This window comes from Podarcis tiliguerta (assembly GCF_965153285.1).
Source record: "Podarcis tiliguerta genome assembly, chromosome: 2".
NCBI lineage: Eukaryota > Metazoa > Chordata > Lepidosauria > Squamata > Lacertidae > Podarcis > Podarcis tiliguerta.
In genome coordinates this window covers 39,170,028-39,190,829 of record NC_139535.1, presented here as the reverse complement: position 1 = coordinate 39,190,829, position 20,802 = coordinate 39,170,028, and the positions used below count along the sequence as shown (strand labels likewise).

The following is a 20,802-nucleotide window of genomic DNA, read 5'->3' as shown; positions in this document are numbered from 1 at the left end:
AGAAGATTTGCAGGGGGAGGTTCTTGAGGTGCCTTGGAGTCCAGACTCCAATTCCTTTCCCTCAGAAAAGGCCTTCCGCCTGGCAGAATTCTAGGAAGCAGCTGGGAACTGGAAATACAGTGGTACCTCGGGTTACATATGCTTCAGGTTACATACGCTTCAGGTTACACACTCCGTTAACTCAGCAATAGTGCTTTAGATTAAGAACTTTGCTTCGGGATAAGAACAGAAATCGGGCTCCGGCGGCGCGGCGGCAGCAGGAGGCCCCATTAGCTAAAGTGGTGCTTCAGGTTAAGAACAGTTTCAGGTTAAGAACAGACCTCTGGAACGAATTAAGTACTTAACCCGAGGTACCACTGTATAAGTGCTGCTTTTGGAGAGGGGGAGGCCCCTGGATATTGGAGACTTTGCATTTGACCAGAGTGTCTTGCTTGGGACATGTCATCATCCCTGGCAACCACAGATCCAGATGGGTACACTTAGAACGAGCCAGAAGAATGCAAAGCTCCTCTGTGCTCTGATTCCTGATGTATATCTGTTTCTTTCTGTCTGAGGGTGCCTAATGGACTCTTTCTCTTGTGTTTCCTCTGGCAGTATTCCTATGAAGGGAATGGCATCAGTGACCTCCCGGTGAACCTTTCCGTGGTATGGAATGGGAACTTCATCATTGACAATCCCCAGAACATCCAGGGTAAGCTGATGAAGTCGGGTGGGGTGGAGCCCCCTTAGCAAGATACAGCAGGAGTTCCCTGCAATGAACTGCTTCTGCATTCCACTTCTGAGCCATCCACCTCAGGGCCAGATTGACACCAGTGCACCCCTACAGGTGTAAAATCAAATATTGTGCTAGCCTGAGCAAACAAGCTTTCTAACACAGAGCAAAGTTAGAAGTGGTGGTCTGGGGATTACTGGTTTCTCTCCTGCCCATCAAAGCGCCTTGACCCTCCAAACGCGGTGTACTTGCTCTGAAATATTTTGTCTGTAGTGTGCTGTCCTTATAAACATGCCCAGCCATTCAATAACTCATTTGAGACTTAAATGCACATTCACTTCCTAGACATAAAATGAAATCACTTTGAAGGCTGCTTTACGATCCTGGCTCCCGCTGCAAGGAACTTAGGACATGATAGTTAGGTTATTTCTGTAATGGGCAAAGATTATTTCACACACACACACACACACCCCGCAAATAAATTCACAACATTCTCACAAAATCGTAAACCTCAGAGTTATTTGGGGAAGCCGTGACAACTATGCCAGATCAAACCACTTGAAATTTGTGACCCTGGTTGTGGCTTTCAGCTGAGATCCTAGACCAGGGAAAGGCAATGTTGTGCCTTTCATATGTTGGTGGATTCCAATTCTCAGCATCCCCAGCCACCATAGCCATAGGCTGGGAATGATGAAAGTTGTAGTCCAGCAGCATGTGGAGGGCACCACTGGGTTACCACTTCATTAGTGGATAGGTATTTGCATCATAAACAAATCCCTTGCTGGCTGTATTCAGTAGCCAGAGGACCGCCTCTCCTGGTATTTCCCACAGAAGAACTTGCGGTCTGCACATAAAAATATCCTGAAGATCCCAGGCCACGGAGAGGTTAGGCTGGCCTCAACTAGAGCCAGGGCCTTCTTGGCCGCAGCTCCAATCTGGTGGAACGCTCTGTCACAAGAGACTAGGGCCCTGCGGGACCTGACATCTTTCCGCAGGGCCTGTAAGACAGAGCTGTTCCACCAGGCCTTTGGTCAAGGCGCAGCCTGACCCCCTCCTCTGGCAATCTGCACAGAATCTTGCTTAATGGTTGCCATCAATTTGATTTTAATTAATTTTTACAATGAAAGGTTTTTAGAATGTTGGATTATTTTGATTTTTGTTAGCCGCCCTGAGCCCAGCTTTGGCTGGGGAGGGCGGGGTATAAATAAAATTTATTATTATTATTATTATTATTATTATTATTATTATTAGTGAAAGCTGAAAACTATATAGGCAGTGAATACTGTCAAAACTGGTCTGATGCAACAAAGCATATGGAAAGTGGTAGACCCTGAGGTCCTTTAGTGGGCACTGTCAACAATAACCCATCATAGGGGGAATCTGTGTAGCAGTTCTGTTTCCACCCCACTCCCCAACTTCTTTTTGAATGTAAGCAGGGATTTGTGTTTTCTTCTTGCAGCTCACCTATACAAGTGCTCAGCTCTGCGCGAAAGCTGTGGGCTGTGCCTCAAGGCAGATCCACGCTTTGAGTGTGGCTGGTGCGTGTCAGAAAAGCGATGTTCCCTGCGCCAACATTGCCCAGCCTCTGAGAGCAGCTGGATGCATGCCAGCAATGGCAATAGCCGCTGTGCGGACCCCAAAATCATTAAGGTATGCTTGTGAAGGGTAAGCAGGGGGGAGGTTTTTCTTCTTCTCTTTTATCCTCAGTGCTGAATAGGAAATCGCCTATGGTGGAGGGTACATGGTGGTGGGCAGTTCTGAAGTATTTTAAGGCGTGACTGGCCTAGCTACCAGCGTATGCAGTGTTCTTGTAGCGTATAATACAAAATGTAGTATTCTGCTGACACTTTCTTTGTTCAGACACCAATAACTAGTGCGAAGCCTTCTTCCCACCAACCAGTGAGTGCTCAATGAACAGTAGCGAGCAGAATTAGTGTCTCCTGTGATATGCCACTGATGGGGCAATGCAGCGGTGATTGTAATGGAGAATCAGAGCCATGTGGTTCAGTGGTCAGAGTTGGATGGAGCTAGCCTGTCTTCTGTTCCTAACCCCAATTGACATTTCCCCCACTTCCAGATTCTCCTTGTTCTCCTCCATCTATAGCAGGGATGGGGAAACCATGGCCCTCCAGGCATTGCTGGGATTACAACTCTCATCATGGTCAGTGGTCACTGTTTCGCCATTCTTGATCTATAGAAGCATGGTTGTTTTGGAATCTGTTACTGTGGCTTAGGTTTTCGATGTCAACATTTTGCTCTTAATGGGTATTGTTATATATGTTGTGAAAATCAGGCAAAGTGTACGCTTTTAAATAAGACATAAATAGGATGGAGATGAATAATATCAGGTGACACTTGTGACCTGTGCAAGTTCATTGGCCAGTGCTGGTGAAGACAGGCGTTCCAAAGAGGGGTTGGACTCAGATTCACCGCATTATGAGAGGGCTTTGTTTCCAGGACTGATGATACATATTGAAATTTTGCTTAGAATGCCTTTCTGTCGACTTACTACAACAGGCAGAGTAGTAGGAGTATATATTTTTTGGCTTGCATACCACTTTCTTTCTCTCCTGTGTTGACAGTGAATGTTTGATTCCTATTCTGGCCTGTTTCACAGGATTCCTAGCAAATAGGATTCTGGAAGAAGATGAGGTTTGGTGTGTCGTGGATTCCTCACTCCCCACCCCGGTTGTGTTCACAGTTTTTAGCCACCCATCTTTTCACTTCCTTAAGACTGGTTGTTTATCATCCCTCTTCTCTTGACAGCTGCTATGACCTTCATTTAATAAGATTGTGTATATTAATGTTAACATGTCGGTTGGGCCAGGCTCCAAGTGCATTAGCAGGGATTGGCAGGTAATTCTATTTGATATGTTCTATTTACCCATATACTGCAAGCCAGGCAGGCCTTGGTGGTGTTAATTACCAGAGTCTTAGCACAGTATCTCATCTATTTGGGTTTCGGTGTCTTATCTGTTGAAGGCTAGAAATTAGAGCAGTGCCTCTTGCACTCCCCAAAGCTGGTTGCTTCTTATTGCTGATTGGCATTGTGGGGCCCTGCGCTGCGTTTGCCAAGGCCTTCACTCTTTGGAAGCCCCCAGCCCACCACAAAACCTGATGGGAGAGAGCCTGCCTAATTAGTGTCTGCATCTTCTATAAAAAGAAGTAATGACTGTAACACTGGAGATGGGAGGTGGGGGAATGACAGGGGAGTCTTACTGTCTCAAATCACGTAAGTTATATTACAGATTTCCAATGGAATAGTACTTAGCATTTATACAGTGCTTTAGGGTGCTCAGGATGTTTCAAATACTACTTATCAAACCTTTATTAGGCATTATACAAATAAAACCATAAAAGAGAAAATAAGATATAAAAGCCTTGAAATATATTTAAAAAGGCAGCAGTTGGCTACATACATATATATATATATGCATATAGAGTCAGTGGTTTTCCTTGTTAACCTGCTCCTTGGAGAACTGCTACCAAAAACTCGGCTACCCCCGCCGTTACCCTTTGGTCAACGTCGGATAGGCAGAATCCCACACATTCACCTTGCTGGGGTTCCAGACCACCCAAAAGAGGGGACAGCACGCGTTGACGGAGCGTACGGTACAATGGGCAATGAAAGAGAATATGCTCTACGGTGTCCGGGACATTCATAGAACATCTGCAGAATCTCTTGTTTCTGGGAATGTTTTGATATCTTCCCCTGACAAATGCTGAGGGAAAAACATTCAAACGGGCCAGCATAAAAGCCCTACGTTGGGCTGGGATTATTAATTTAGTGACGTAATTGGCTCTGCCAGCTAAGATATTTAAACCATAGAATATGGGAGAGCAAATTTTGTTTACAGCTGCCATAATATTTTGCCTCTCGACATCCTTTAGTCTAGTTAGGATATTATGGAAAATGTATTGCTCATTAGAATTGTACAGGGGCTCCAGCTCGATGCCTAAAGATTCAATCTTTTTTTCGAGGTACTGATACCATCTTGATTTGTAGGAGTCTTTGAGCAAATCTGCGAGCAGACTTGATGGAGGGCAGCGAAAATGGCAGCGTAACCAGTGCTTTATTGAGGTGGACCAGGCCCAATATTCCATTGTGTGTATGCCTATTTCTGCACACATTGTTTCATATTTAATCGCAGCTGGGAGTCCAAGAATACGTCTCAGAAAGCTGGAGTGAATCTTTTTTAAATCACTATTATATGCATATGTTTCAAATACAGTGGCCGAATACTATTTATTTTATTATATTTTTATACCGCTTTCCAGACAAATGGTCTCTTCCAAAGCAGCTCTCATCAATTAAAGAGAGAGGGAAGAAGAAAGAGAGAGAAATGGGGAGCCTTCCATCAGGCATCCAAACTTAAAAAATAAAATAAGAAGGAACACAAAGAAAGGGGAGGTGGAGGGAAAAGGTAGAGCAAGGGATATCATTTTGACAATACTACAGCAAGGTGGTGAGTTGTAAATAGGCATTTATTTGATTGTGGGTTGTGTTTATGAGATGACTCATAAACTAAATATTCCAGGTGGCAAGCAGAGATTGAAAACACAACAATAAAACCACACTACAATAAAACCCACAGTAAGATTAAGTGACATAAAAGCAAAGTACAAAACCAGCACAATAAAATGCCACAGACAGCACAGAACTAAAACAGCCACCAGATGCATGCGCTAAAGCCACCATATGCCACAGGACTGAAAGTCTGATCTTAAAAGACCTGGGAGAATAGAAAAGTATTAGCCTAAAAAGGCAGCAATGTCGGTGCCCGGCAAGCTACCCTAGTCAAGGGCTGCCACCAGAAAGTCCCTCCTTTGTTGCTACCCTCCAAGCTTCACATTGAGAAGCTACACAGAGAGGGGCATAACCAGAGAGAACATAGACATTGTGACTAGTAGCAATTGATAGCCTTGTCCTCTATGAATGTGTCGGATCCTCTTTTAAAGCTGGTGGCCATTACTGCTTCCTGTGGGAACACATCCCATAGTTTAAGTATGCACTGTGTGAAGAAGTGCATCTCTTCCTGGGTCACCAGCTCCTTTTAGACAAGTGTATGATACTAGAATCCTAAAACTTGATTTAAGATATTCACACTGACTCCTGATTGCAAGGTATGAAGCTCTCCAGAACCAATTCTGACTGAACCCTGTTATGTGAAGTGTGGGGTTGTCATGAAGAGGTTTGTGAACCATTATGTAGTGTCAAGGCTACTAAATGGTGTTGATAACGCACATCTTGTTTACCTGCCAATTTTTGAGCACTTGCCAGCATTAGGTTTTAATGATACTCTCTGCATCATTAAATAATTAAAATCAAATTAAGAACTTGTCACACTAATTGTAAGCCCTGTGTAGGCAAATCAAGTAGTGTGCCTTTCCATGCATGCATTCCAAGTTTGGGGACTTAACATTGGTGCTTTTTCCAACTGTTGCTCTGGTTGAAGCCTTGAAGGCCATGCAGCCTTCGTAGGTGCTCCTCCAGACAATTGTTGATGACTTCCTGGTGCTTTCTAGATGTTGTTGGGCTCCAGCTCCCATTAGCCTTGACCAGTGTAACCAATAGTAATGGGAGTTGGACATAAACAGCACCAAAAGGGCGCCACGTTGGCTACCCTTGCGATAAGATCAGCTTCAGTGCAGTGGAATGAATGATGGGCACAGCATGCACAAAGAAATAGAATATGGAAAATGTTAAACTGTATGGGTCATTAGTCTGGAACAGGTGGAGAACTTTCTGCTTGGCACTCGGATTCCTTCTACTCCAAGGGTTCCAGAAGAGCACCATTTGAGTTAAGACTAGAGCCATTGGATGTCCTGCTGAAATAATTTATCAGCCTGCATTTTGCTTTCGCTATCTCTGTAGCACCGTTACTGTGCAGAAGGCTTTACAGTGTTCTTATCTCCTCAGAACGATAACACTATGCCAAATAAACGAGTTTAGCCTTAATTTTACGGTGGCAAGTCAGTACTCCATTAGACCTTCCAGACTTGTCTTTTATCAACCTGGCATGATGCTATGTTCCAGAATCAAGCCCAAATGTAGTGCCTTTCTTTCTTAACACAGCTTGGGAAGCAAACCCATCATTCTAAGTAGCCGTGCTACCGATGTCAGTATCGCTTCACTTTTGAAAGCCTGATCTCAGAGACTCCTAATAGAAGTTTTGCTGCTGCACAAGAAGACGGAAGGTCGCCTCTGTGTGCTTTCAAAGCTCCAGTTTTAAGTGGTACATTCTCAGCTAGAATATATTCATACAGGCACAGGAGGGCTATTCTGAAATGAAATGATCAAATGGCCAAACCGGTTAGTTGATGATTCATTATCTCATCTTTTGGGCACTGATATATCTTGTGTCCACTTCATTTGGCAGATCTGAAGGGTTTGTGCTCTGAAACCAATTAGCAAAAGAGTGCTGTTGTTTGTCAGGGATGGAGCTGGGGTGGGAGAGTGCCTGCTTCTGTGACTCTGTGTGTGAGTGTTTAAGGGGAGACGGTTCAAGAAAGAGCCAGATTTCCCTGCCAGCTCTGGTTCCCAAGTGCCTTGTTTAGCCGCGACCTCCCCACACAGTGTGTCAAGCAGTGTCAACTTTTTCCCAGAGTTGCTGCTCCCCAAACGTGTGGCCCTTGTCAGTTTTGCTGCAGTGGAGGGGAAATCTAACATACCACGGCAGCCTTTAACACTAATTTAACAATACCAAACAAACAGCCACGGCTCACCAAGTATCCCAGAGGAGCCCAATTTAGGAAAGAATGACTCGGGTTGCCTGCTGCAGCAGCTGCCTTAATGAGTTCTGATCCAGGACTTTAGCAGATGATTGGATTGAATTTAGGCGAGCAGCAAACCCCCAAAGCTCAAATCGGTTTGACTGTTGTATAAATTCTGAGGCATAGCATGTGATTGCCCTAGGCCTGCTTGTAAGTTAACTCGTGGAGCAGCCTGCAAGTCAGGGAGCAGAGAAGGGAGCCAGGGTTTGTGGGCTTTGGATACCTAATCCAAGTTGGCTTTGGGCATGCTACAACCTCTTTGTGCCTTGGCTGCTGGTAATTCTCCAACGTAGCCTCCTTTTGCTGCTTTGTTAATGAGACTTGGATGGTGTTTGTGAGGCAAGAGTCGGAGAATGAAAAATAAAGTGTTATGTTTTAATGACTCATGTTGATGCCTTGGTCAGGTATGTTGAAGGAGATGTTCTTTACCTTTGCACTGCCCCCTGGGGCTGGAGGAAATAGCTCTCTGTTGGTTTGCTACTTCTCCTCTACCAAGTCTGTCTGTCCCAAATTATGGCCCATATTGTAGAATGAAAGGGCCCTGTTCTGGAGGCGAGGAGTGTCTGAGGACCTGTGATTCTGAGAGTACAAGCCTAACAGAAATTTTGCCTGTCTTTAGGGGCGGCTACTGGAGGAGCGTAGTGTTACAGAGGCTGAGATCTCCCCAGCTAGAAAAGAGTTGCATCATACATGAGCAGCCTTTTGCCATCTTCTTATTGTAGTGCACTCTGCATGCTGTTACCCTCCTTGACAAATCTTCAGAAGAGATGCCTGATACACAGTGAGATAGCATGGGGACTGCAGGACTGCTATGTATTTTCGCTCAAGTCTGTGGCCCTATTGTTAGACATGGTAAGGCTGTCTGCCTGAAGCAGCATAGTTTGGGGTAACATTAAAAGGCAGCCATTCCTGCCCCCACCCCCAGATATTTTATTAATATATTTTACCACCATCGGTGGTGGCAGCAGAGTTGCCATTTGGATTATCGGCCTCAGGCATGAATTTTTGGGGAGCTGTTTCTCGTTACGTTTATGTTTCAAGATCTCCATTGGTGCCTTACTAGTTATCCAGCAACAATAGAAGATACTGGCTTAGAACTAAGAAGTTTGGCCCACACATGCCTTAGAAATCTCTTTCCCATCTTATGACACATCTTTACTGTTAAAATCAACACAGTCTGTGCCTTCCTAACAATGCAATCTGTGCAAGAGCGTGGAGTGAGGTAACTTTGTGGCTGCCTCATAATTATAGAAATCCCTGCTCCTGGAGGTTTGCCAGAGCCTGTGCATTATCTGTAGATAATATAAGGCTTTTCTGTTGGAAGCAGCAATGGGAGGCCTGTAGTGGCTTTGTCTTGATGATATTTTGATGCCTTCGGTCTATTTTTAAACATGAGATCCTTTCTGAACATTTGGAAGCTGGCAGGATGCAGATTTAAACAAATAATGGGGATGTGTTCTCAGGCATGGTTGCTACTTCCCACCAGCTTAGAAAGTTTAGGCTGTATGCAGAGCCAGCAGGAACAGTGGGACCAGTAGCTTTAATGTTGACTGGTCAGGTAAGCAATCTGCAGTTGGTTTTGCTAGGCCTATTTCAGTGCATCAACAATGACTATGCTGAGGCTTCTTTCTCCTGGAGCCCACTTCCCTTGGCTTGGGGTTGCCAGTGACCCAGCACAGAGCTTTCCCCACCTGCATGCCCATTAATCGTCTTATCACTTGCAGGTGTGTGCTGAGCACCAGGGGGCCAGCAAAATGTGGTGTAAAATTGCCCATAATTGCCTTGTTAGTGGCAATGGTGGGCCCGTGCCACACTGCTCATCCGTCATCACGCAGTGTGTGTCAAGCCACACCTGTCCGCTTTATTGGGAATCATCTTAACAAATGAGGCATATCGTGCTCACTGGGGCTCCCCTCCCTCCCCAGCTGGTGCTGTCAGAAACTTCACATGCTGGGATACACCAGAGTTGGTAGGGGAAGAGAGGATCCACTTTACAGGGGTTAACTGGTGTCTCCCTTGGTGGGGAGGGCTCTGGAGAGATTACTTTCCCTGTGCTAACTCACAGCATGAAAGAAAAATAGCCTCTCTGCAAGTGTCCACTGCCCTTGCCAAGGATATGCAGAATGCCAAAAAAAAAGAAAAAGTGGGACGTTCTGTGCCATTCTGAAGGATAGTCCGTTGTTGAGACCATGAGCAAGCCATCCTATGGGAAAAAAACTTTTACTGTTTCCATTTTCATATCACCATAACTGCAGAGTGAGCCAGAGCGAATCAAGAGCTTACATACATTAGCCATTGTGATACCTTGGAGCCACCTGCTTGAATATTAGCAGGATCAACAGCCCAGCCATTCCAAACATGTGGTTTAGGTGTCCTGAAGCTTATTCACAGGTGGATAGATGCATGGGTGTTATTTTCTTTTTGCTGTGCTCCAGCACAATGAAACTCCCAGTGCTTTCCAGAAATGTAAAATGTATTTTCGCCGTGTGCACGGCCCAGATGCCTTCTCTCCAGTTGCTGTGGTTGGAAGGGAATGGCTGGGACTTGGTCCTTCAGGGCAAAGTTGAAATATTGCACTGGTTGTCCTTAATACTACCAAAGTTCTTAGCACCATGCAGGTGGTGAATAGTTGGTGTAAAACAATACCTGGTTTGTGTGGCAGTACTGTGGGGAGCAGAGAAGAGGATGTTGTGTTAATAGGTTGAGGTGGGAAAGGTGGATTATTATCACTGCTTGGAAGACAGCAACCTATTCAGAACACCTGTCTGGGTTTTAAGCATTTGCAATCTTCATTTTAGTTTACCTGATTATATGTTTATTTTGTAACCTGCATGGAGCTGTAGATATTTAAATAAGCCTTAGATATATAAATGTTGGGTGGGCTGCTGAGTTGTTATGGCATGCAGGCAAACTGTTGACAATGGCCTAATGAATCCAATAACAGTCTGGTTTGTTTCTTCCTAGCTGACACCTGAAACAGGCCCCCGGCAGGGCGGTACTCGCTTAACCATCACTGGAGAGAACCTGGGCCTGAAGTTTGAGGACGTACGCTTGGGTGTGTGGGTTGGCAAAGTGACGTGCATGCCCATCGAGAGCGAATACATCAGCGCTGAGCAGTGAGTAACCTCCAAAAGAGGGTTGGTAATGAAGGGATGGGCTGTGGGAATATCTCAGTAGTATATTGGTCCTCTGGTCTGCTGGACCAAGATAAAAGCCAAAGCTTTGCTAAAGAAAAGCTTTTGCTAAAGATGCTGCTTAGGGTTGATGAGGTCATATCTGTTTCTTATCCAGTCTGGTTTCAGGCTTAGTTTCGGGACCAAAACAGCATTGGTGGATTATCTGTGCCAGAAACTAGTTGGGGAGTTTATCCCTGTTGGTTCTGCAGCATTTGAATACCATGGAGAATTCCTGGGATTCTTGGCTGGTATAGGCACTGGGAACATCATTTTATGGTGGAAGAAGTTCAGAAGTAGTCTTGGGGGATGTGTTGCTCAGCCTCTTGGTTGTTGCCTTGTGGCTCTTTTTCACCCCCTTCTTTTTTAAAAATGTCTACATGAAGCTGTCAGGGTACGGCCTCATCTATACACTGATGATACCTAGCTCTATCTCTCCTTTTCAACTAATCTGATGAAGTGGTGGAAATTTTGAACCGTCGTCTGGATGCAGTGAAGGACTTGATGGGGACTAACAAGTCCTCAGTCCACATAAGACAGAGGTGCAATTGTTCAGTAGAGAAGCTAATTCAGGACTGAGAGTCCAAGCAGTCTGAGGTGGGGTTGCATTAGCTCTGAAGAATCAGATTCACTATTTGGGAGTGTTCTTAGATGCAGCATTACTCCTGGAAGTTCATGTAGCTACTGTGACCAGGTGGTCTAACTGTCACTTGCCAGCACATCCTGGGATGTGAAGGACCAGTGTGGTCTAGTCCATAAGAGTTGAACTGGGACTAGGTTCAGCTCCCTGCTTACTTATGAAGCTCACTGGCTACCCATAGGAGTAACTACTGTATCTCTTGTCCTCCCCATATGGAGAAGTTACGATAATAAATAGGATGACAAGTGAATGAACACCTCACTTGAGTTGTTTGGAGAAAAAAGATGGATGGAAGAGGGGCTAGAAAGACCTAATGAATCTTTCTAGATAGCTTCTGTATTTGGTTGCACATAATTCTGGCAAAATGTCAGTATTTTGCAACATTTTATAAGAATGATTCATCTGACTTCATTAGTAAGAAATCTTTGGTGAATGGCTCTACATGACTGACTGGAAGAGTTAATCTTCCAGTCTTTCATAGGCTTTCTTGAAGCTATGATTTTGGAAGATTTTAACTTTCTGTCCTTAGTGGTGGTGGGTTCTTTTGCAGAGTTAGCATTAGCTAAAAGTCCCACTCTAGATATTCTGAATGTATTTTCTGGCTTCTTAGCAACGTCCTTGATGTGTGTTGGGAGATCTGCACTATCTAAAGCTGATCAATTCTGGCTAGCCAGCTGGAAGCAATAACTTCCTTTTCTCTCTGTATATCCTCCTTTGTTCTACTGTCTTAACAACTCAGGCTATTCCAATTTAAAAACATGTATAAATTTACAGAGCAAGTTCAAAAAGCAAGTGGATTTAATAAGAGAAATCAATTTATGAACATGTGGGTGCCTTTCCTTTCATATGCAGATAGCAGTGATTTCAAATACGTGTGCTGGAAATGTGTAGGATTTTTTTCGCATTGTTTAATTTATGGACGGTGCATTAACACAACTGCAATAGGAGTAAGGGAGGAGGGAAAACAGGGGTTCTTTTCTGTTTCTCTTTGTATTTTGTTAAATTTTAATTGATTTCCTGCTGAGTTGAGTGTTACAGCACTCGTAATATTTTATATATTTTGCAGTTTTGATATGCCTATTGTTCAAAAGTCAATTTGATATGTGCTGAGAAATCACTTCCTGAAATTGTGAAATGGCATTTAATTAAAAAGCAACAGCAACAGCCCAGGAAAATGTGACGACAAGTGCTTGTCCTTACTATAAATTAGAGCAGAAATAACTGGCTTCTTGGCCTGAGCAGGTGGCCTGAGAACTGCAGGCCAGCTCTGCTGAGGCATTGTGTGCATGTTACACAATCACTTACTGTGCCTTCCCTAGGATCGTCTGTGAGATTGGAGAAGCCAGCCCAAGCAAAATCCAAGAGGCCCCTGTGGAAGTTTGTGTCAGGGACTGCTCCCCCAGCTACAAGGCTATATCCCCAAAAAGCTTCACCTTTGTGGTAAGGATGTTTTCTTTTCTATCACCTTTCCTTACTTTGAATCCCACTTCCCTCCTATAATTAGTTTTATTTATCTGAATAATGCGCTTGACTATCTGACCCACTTTTCATTATCAAGAGGTGTCCAGTAGAGTGAAAGAATGTATTGTGGCCCTGTGGTGCACAAAATGGCTGAGGTCAGAGGAATTTTCCCAGCATTTCCCTTGCAGCATTCACTTTTATTGTTCCTGGGCACCAAGGACACCTTCTGAACTCTGTGAACTTGCTGTGTTTCCCTTTGACAGACTCCCACTTTCTCGCAAGTGTCACCAGCTCGGGGCCCTGTCTCTGGGGGCACCTGGATCAGCATAAAAGGAAAGCACCTTGATGCAGGAAGTGACATCACAGTAACCATTGGAGGGCAACAGTGCGCCTTCCCAAGGTGAGCCTCTCATGGGTGGAAACCATTGTGGAGTGGAGTGCTCCAAACGCACTGAGCAATGTGAACGAAGGGGATGCAAGGATGTGTGTGTGCGAGAGTATGTATTCTAAAATAAGGTACCACTCTTAAGGAGCCAAGCAAAAACTCCCGTGTAATTCTTTTCAAGGCTCGTTTTTTTTATATTTTGGGGTTAAAAAGACCGAAGACTGTTGAATTTCTTTTCCCTCTAAAAAGCACAAATCCCTGAGCCATGAAGTGGATAATTTTTAGATTAGGGATGATAATGGAGCGGCTCTTTAAATATTTTCGTGCAGTAATTACTGGTTATCAGCTCTAATCGCTGCTGTTTGCAGCAGCCGCACGATGGGGAACGCTCCGGAGTTGCGCTGGCTCTGCCGGCTGCCTTTGCTTTATTTTTCTTTTTGTGTTAACTGATAATTTTAGCATCACTTCCCCAAGTCAGGGAGAAATGGGGTACCACATGTAGAGGGTGGCACTTCACTCCTTTATTCCTTTGTGTCAGATGTGAACAGTTGGACTGATCCATGGCCTGGGAGCAAGGCTGGATTCTTTCAGGCCCCATTGGGTTCTCTTCCACATTTTATTCATATATGAGCTCAGGGCTATGCCGACATGGGATTTGCATTGATGCAATCAATAGCTCAGCTGTCCTTGGGCACTCCTCAGCTCCTGCTAGAATTTACAGGAAATGCCATGTCTAAACCTTTTGGTAGATTTATTTTACCCTTTTGTAGATTAGCAGTCTGCCCTTCAGCTGAGCAGCTTTGGGAATCAGACATACCGTATGTGGCCCATGGTGCTTGTGGTGAGAAGGCATTGGTGCACTACACATATCTGGTTAATGGGGCAAAGTTTTTCTGCCATGTAGTGTTGGTAGAGAGATCAAAAAGCTTGACAAGGATTCCCAGGCAGAGTATCCAGCAAGTTTGTTGCTGAGATTGTGGCATGACATGGCAGCAGGAAGAATATTTGTTGGCCCTTCCTATAGCTAAAGATGTTGATTTTGTTTCCCTCTTTCTCTGCGTCTTACAGGAGAAATGCTGTTGAAATCCGGTGCAGGACACCACCTGGCCAAAGCGCAGGAGAGTCTCCCATCCTCATCCATATAAACCGGGCTATACTTAGCAGCCCTGAGGTGGCATATTTCTATACTGATGACCCCACCATTCAGAAGATAGACCCCGAATGGAGCATCAACAGGTAGCACTGAAGGGAGTGGATTTGCAGGATAAAAATAAAGAAAAGAATGTGCATATTAGGAATATTGGTGGTTGTTCATCCATTTAGTAGCAGCTTTGCTGTACTTTGGAAAGCTTTGCGTTTTGCTAAGTCACTCTGCCAGAAATCAGGATGATTTCCTCAGAACCCCACTTCCCAGAACCCACTGCAAGAGGTGTGGTGTGACGTGCATAGCACCCTATGTGCTGGCCTGTCAGTGGAGAATAAAATGCTGTTCTCATGTTCATTCTCAGTGTCTAGCCGTAACAATAATACTTTTATTATTTTATTATTATTTATACCCCGCCCATCTGGCTGGGTTTCCCCAGCCACTCTGGGCAGCTAGCAGTCTCTAACAGACGTTAAGGCAAACATTAAGCCAGTTAAATCACATCCCTGCAAATGACACTTTGCCTATCCTCAATTGACAACAATGGAGGGGGCTGCTTCTTTGCCTTGCAGTGCTTCTCTTGAGCCACACATAAGAACTGTTGTCTGCTGGCGAGTTCTGTAAAGCTCCTGAAGCAGCAGACCTTTGAATCTGATGCTGACTTTCTTCCATAGTAGAAATACGAAATGTAACAACCATAAGAGCTATAGCAGCAATTACCTGTTATTTGCAGTGTATACTTCAGTCATCTAAGGCCCAGGATCAAAAGAGTCAAAGCAGGACCCAGGAAATTTTCCTCTGCAACTGGGCGTCATGTGGAAGTCCAAAATGAAAACTGGAAGGAGCATGACTCTTTCAGAATGGAATTTGCTATCTGCTAATACCACTGAATGTGTGTTTGAAAATGTGTATTATGGTTATTTTAAAGAGGATCTAGTTATGTAGGGAAGAAAGTAAGCTCTGGTTCAATAGGTTAGGCCAGTGCAGGAGATGTGACATAAAGTAGTAGGCCAGTGCTGCCTGACACCACTTGCTAATTGTATATTTTTCCTCTGTTTTGGTGATTTTGATTAAAATCTATGTGTTGCTCTACATGGTAAGTGCGTGCATCTGTGTGCAAAGCATAGTTAGATGTGATGTAAGAAGATCTGTGATGTCAGGAGGGTCTCCTTTATTTTCAAGGTTAAAGGAACTATGATGGTGATGGATTAGATTGGTGTCATGGTGATTGGAAGTAGTGGTAACACTGCAGCATTTTACCTTCTGAGTGACTGTTTTCTCCTAGGGAGGAAAGTAAACTTTTTTTGGTGGTGGGGGGGTCAATTTGAAAAAATACATGTGAAGAAAGGGTCGGCCCCCACCTCCAGGCAAGTGCCGTGACTCCATTTCAAGGGTCTCTGTAGCTGCTTTTTTCTCAAAACAGCTGTAAGATCTTATTATGGATCTCCCAACGTCATGTCCCTTTGAAATGGTCCTCAGAAATATTAGCCTTAAAAAACAGCCTACATTGTCATCTTTGTAGAATTGGGACCCAAAAGAAGCACAGCTAATAGACTGAAAACAGCTCCTGTTGTATGGTGCATCTCTTGTAGTCCTGGCTCTTCTGAACACAAATGCAGAAGTGGTAGTCCGGGATAGAAGATGCTGGTCGTCCTGGTATTCTTTTAGTGTGCCAGGAGGGCTTCTTGGTTGGGTGCACCCTGGAGATGAGTGGAATCCAGAAAGCTTTCTCATTTTCACCAGTTGCTCTCTAAAATTAATCTTGTAGTTTGGTTTCCCCCAGCCTGAACATAAGGTAAGAGATACCATGCAGCTTTTAAAATAACAGAGTAGAAGTGACACGCTTGTTCGGTTCATGCTGCTTGTTCCCACCCCACTGCAGTTTTTGTCTAACCCCAACTTTTGCTTGCTTTCTAGCGGTGGTACATTGTTGACTGTGACAGGCACCAATCTGGCCACTATCAAAGAACCCAGGATCCGAGCCAAGTATGGCTCTGCTGAGAGTGAGAATGTAAGTAAATCTTTGACTTAAGGGAGTCATTTTTAAAAGGAATTAGAAGTCACATGGCAGCCATGATTGCCCACACTGATTCTTTTGTCCAGATGTGGTATTAGACTCCCAAGTCCCATCAGACCCAACCAGCATAGCCAATGGCCAGGTATGATGGAAGTTGTGGTCTAGCCACATCTGGTGGCCACAAGTTCCCCATCCCTAGCATAGATGGAGAATGTCAAAGTGCCTTCAGTCTGAACCTCCTACCTAAGCCAGCACTTCTCACCACGTATTATTATGCTGCTACCTCAATGAAGGGAAAAGGTACAGATAACCTTCTGGGAATTAATTATACTTGAACTTGGTGTGTGTGTGTGTGTGTGTGTGTGTGTGTGTGTGTGTGTCAGATGAAACCAATGAAACGCAGTGGATTAAATTTAGTGGCTTCTTCCTTTCTAGAACTGCACAGTCTACAACGACACCACCATGGTGTGCTATGCTCCCTCCATTGACAACCCAGTCCGGAGTCCTCCAGAGTTTGGGGATCGCCCAGATGAAATTGGTTTTGTCATGGATAATGTCCAGGCCTTGCTGATCATCAACAAAACCAGCTTTGTCTATTACCCGGACCCTGTGTTTGAGTCTCTCCCCTCTGGAATGCTGGAGCTCAAGCCAAGCTCTCCACTCATCCTCAAGGTAATGCTACCCCTGGGCCCATTATTGCAGCTGTGCATAAGCTATCCCACCTAGCATAACTAGGGTCCTTACTTCTGCCCCATTCTTGGCATAATTGGATGATTCTCGCCCCCCACTCACACCTTCCTGCTGACTCCTCGCCTTCACTGCCAGTACAGCATGGGAGAGAAATCAGATGGAGTAGAAGGAACTAGTTTTCTACTCACAAATGTGGTCTTCACAACCTATCTTTGTTCGGTGTTAAATGAGCTGCACTGAACCCCCCCCCCCCCAATCTATACATTTGTTTGGAAGGAGAGACTTGGCAGTCCCTACAGCAGAAGCACTGCCAAATTCTAGTAGTTTGTTCCAATATTACAGGGAGAGAAAAACTATATTATAGGAAGATGCATGAAGCCATAGAATGAGAAACAGGAGATCCTAGTTATAACTCTTCTCTCTTATAATACTTACGAGTTGACTCCAGCCTTGCTAGTCTGCTCCCTTCAACTTAAAATTGTCTTGAGCACACTTGTCACATATTCCTGGATCCGTTGAGTGGTGTTTCTTTTCATTAAGCTAGAAATCCTTACACTAATGGTGTGCTACAGTAGGCTTCACACCTTGTTCCTGCAAGACTGTAGAGAGGAGAAAAATTGATTGTGTTACAGTGGAAAAGGCAGGGAAAGTGATGCAAATGTTAGCAAATATTCTGTCTCCTATTGAGCATTTTGTCACCCATTGGTCACTTCTGTTCAACTAAGGATAGTTTGAGGCTGCTTTTGGACCACTTTTTAAGCTGCATAATGTGGATTGAGATATTGCTCCTTTTGCCCCCTGATCTAGAGAACAGAACTGAATGAAAAGATGTCTCTCCTTGTGGGTTAGAAGGCTGAGAGTCTGCCGGTAAACCCAGTGTTATTTTTGTTTCTTTTTTAAGGGCCGCAACCTGCTTCCTCCAGCACCTGGAAATTCCCGGCTAAACTACACGGTGCTAATTGGCGACACTCCCTGTGCTCTTACGGTTTCTGAGACCCAGCTTCTCTGCGAATCACCCAATCTCACAGGACAGCACAAAGTGACGGTAAAGCGAGCCAGGCGTGGCCTTCGTTTCTTCTCTGTCTTGCTTTGACAGCATTGTACTATGCACCGGGTGCTCATTATTTTTCCTCCTGGAAGAGCCCCGTGCAGTCCGGGTTGCAAAGAATGTGGAACACATCCCGCTTTTTAATCTTTTCGCTCTCTCCCACCTATTCCCAAATCAAGATCCTGCCTTTGGGAAATCTGTTCTCTGTCAGCAGCCACTCAATACGCATCCAGTTTCTGTGCACCAAACCAACCTTGTAAATACACCCACAAAGGTTGCTAGCCTGAAAAGAAAGTTTACCAGCCTGCTGGGGGTTGGCAGAGGAGAACCAGTCCCTCCTGCAGCAGCTTCCCTGGCAGCTCGTTTGGTTTCTCAATTGGGAACAAAAGAGGGATGGAACACTCCATCCTTTCTCCCGGAATTGAACACTTACCTGCCTGCAATTCCTTATCACTTTGCACATAGCTTGTGCATAAATACAAGGTCACGCCAGGCTATATTATGCATGCTATTAATGCAATTTTTATGTGATTAATTTGCATGTTTGTAATCTCTCTGTTTGAGGCAGCATCAGAGTAGGAAATCTTGGCAGACTGAAGGAAAGAAATCCAGATTTGGGGATTTGGAGTAGATGATGCTTTTTTTGGATCTTAGTGTTTGGTGTTCTGCAGGAGGGACTTCAAAGATCTAGAAGGCTTTTAGATGATTGATAGATAGATGATAGATAGATGATAGATAGATAGATAGATGATAGATAGATATATGAATGAATGAATGAATGAATGAGAGAAACTATTCCAATTCATATAAAAACCTTTCTGTGGGCCCTTTGTTCCCCATTTCTGATTCCTTCATGAGTTCATCTATAACAAAGCTTTTAATGCTGCTCTTGGGTGTCAGTTGAGCCAGGTGCACAGGGTTCAGAGGGGTGTACAAATTCCAGTGGTTTCTGTTGCATTATAGAGCTTGTGTCTGGATGGCATAGTTGCAACTGGAGTGCATGGATCAGTGCTCTCTTTCTCTGCTCTCCTGTGGTCCCTTTTCATGAATAGACTTCACTGAACTGTCTTCTCCACCATTTCACAAATGGTGTTCATCATAATGAGCTAGCAAACATGCCAGCTTTTCCTTAGCGCTTACTGCTGTTACTTCCACTAAACACTTAACACCATTGCTAGTGAACATGCAAGGGCATGTTTTGCCTGTGTGCCACTGTTCTTGAAAATATCATTTTTACCCTTCAGCTGGGCCTCTCTCTTTCTTTTGGTGGAGGTAAAGTAAGCCATGATTGTGTATTTTGGATTGTTTTGAATACCACCATTTGGTAGCCAAGCCCCAAACCAAAAGTCCTGTTGGGATGCATTTTGGTTTGCCTGCTGATGAAACTCAGTGTGTGATGATTGATAATATTGTCATTTATCCATTTTAGATCCCTAAGTAGTAGCAGTTGCCAGGGCATTGTCCTGTCCACCTCTGTTTAGTTCCATCCTTATTTCAGACCTTGCGGTACAGTAGATTGCAATGTCTGGCTGGTGATATTGCGAGGTTTAGCTGCTGATAACAATTGCAGTGTTTAGCTGGCAAGTTATCATGATGCTGAAAATCAGATATCGCCTAGCCCTTACACACATTGTGATTTGCGATACATTGCCCGCTCAAATATTATGAAACTATTATCACAATGTGAACGTCAAAGCGGTGTTGGATATTGATATATCGTCCAGCTCCATAACACTCCCTGCCTGGTGCCCCGTTCTCATTTTTTGGATGCCTCCAACTAACTGTCATGATTACTTGCTCATTTATTTCCATTGCTTTTAGAAGGGGAGAGATTTTTTATTTATTTATTTATTTATTTATTTATTTAAAAAAAAACCTTGAGGAATTCAATTTCTGTGACTTTTGGTGTGAACTGACCTCCTGGACTTATGTGCTGACTGGGGCGTAAAATGTCCTCTGGATTTCACACTTGTCTGAATTTTGCGATGTAGTTCTTGATTCAAGAAATGGACTGAAGTGCAGTTAAAAATATGTATGTTGGGGTAAAATGCATTTATAAATGCATACATTGAAATAGAATATATGTTTAAATATGTACTTTGATATAAAATGCACATTTGAATTTTCATTTATTTAAAAAACAGAGTAAAGCAGAAGCAGGACAAAACGGACTCATGAATGGGTTAAGCAGGATTAGTTGCACATTAGACTGCGGCACAGCAGTTCTGACTCACTCGGGGGCTCAGTGTGGCCTTGGGTGTTTGAAAGGGACCCAAAATGTTTCTTACTTCAGGCACCTCATCCATCAGGGAATGCACTGTGCATCCCATCTGTTATTACAACGCTTTGTGAATGAGACATCAAACTTGCTGCCTGCTCAGCAACATACCAGCCTGTTCCTGCATCCCATCAAATCCCTTTGCAATGCTTTGAACAGGCAATGTGAGACTTAACCCTGCACTGCTTGGCCATTGTCCTTCTCCACTTAGGCATTTGCTTCCCTCTGATGGCTGCAGTCAGTGCTACCTAGAAGATGCTTGGGATATGGGTAGCTAGGCAGGCGTAACCATTACCATGAGTGTATTGAGTGGCAGAGACCCCCCCCCCTTGCTTGTTCAACAATCAGTGAACTACCCAATGTGGCAATTGTACCTTTCTTATTAATACTAAATTTTCTGCAGCTCAGAAGTTGGCAGCTATTCGCTTACCTCAGGATTACAAGGTGGTAGCAGTGGGCACCAGCTTGAAATACTTAAAG

The 20,802-nt window shown here is 44.2% G+C and overlaps 1 protein-coding gene across 6 annotated transcripts in view; it reads left to right on the top strand.

Moving 5' to 3' along the window:
* Positions 1-20,802, top strand: part of PLXNA1 (plexin A1) — a 298,111-nt gene that overhangs the window by 217,740 nt on the left and 59,569 nt on the right. For all 6 annotated transcript variants that reach the window (XM_083418456.1, XM_083418455.1, XM_083418458.1 and 3 more), the window contains exons 11-19: positions 595-691; positions 2,172-2,362; positions 10,451-10,602; positions 12,619-12,739; positions 13,024-13,160; positions 14,214-14,381; positions 16,207-16,300; positions 16,742-16,978; positions 17,898-18,041. In XM_083418456.1, coding sequence (XP_083274582.1) covers positions 595-691; positions 2,172-2,362; positions 10,451-10,602; positions 12,619-12,739; positions 13,024-13,160; positions 14,214-14,381; positions 16,207-16,300; positions 16,742-16,978; positions 17,898-18,041 — 1,341 coding nt within the window. The remainder of the gene's footprint in view (positions 1-594; positions 692-2,171; positions 2,363-10,450; positions 10,603-12,618; positions 12,740-13,023; positions 13,161-14,213; positions 14,382-16,206; positions 16,301-16,741; positions 16,979-17,897; positions 18,042-20,802) is intronic.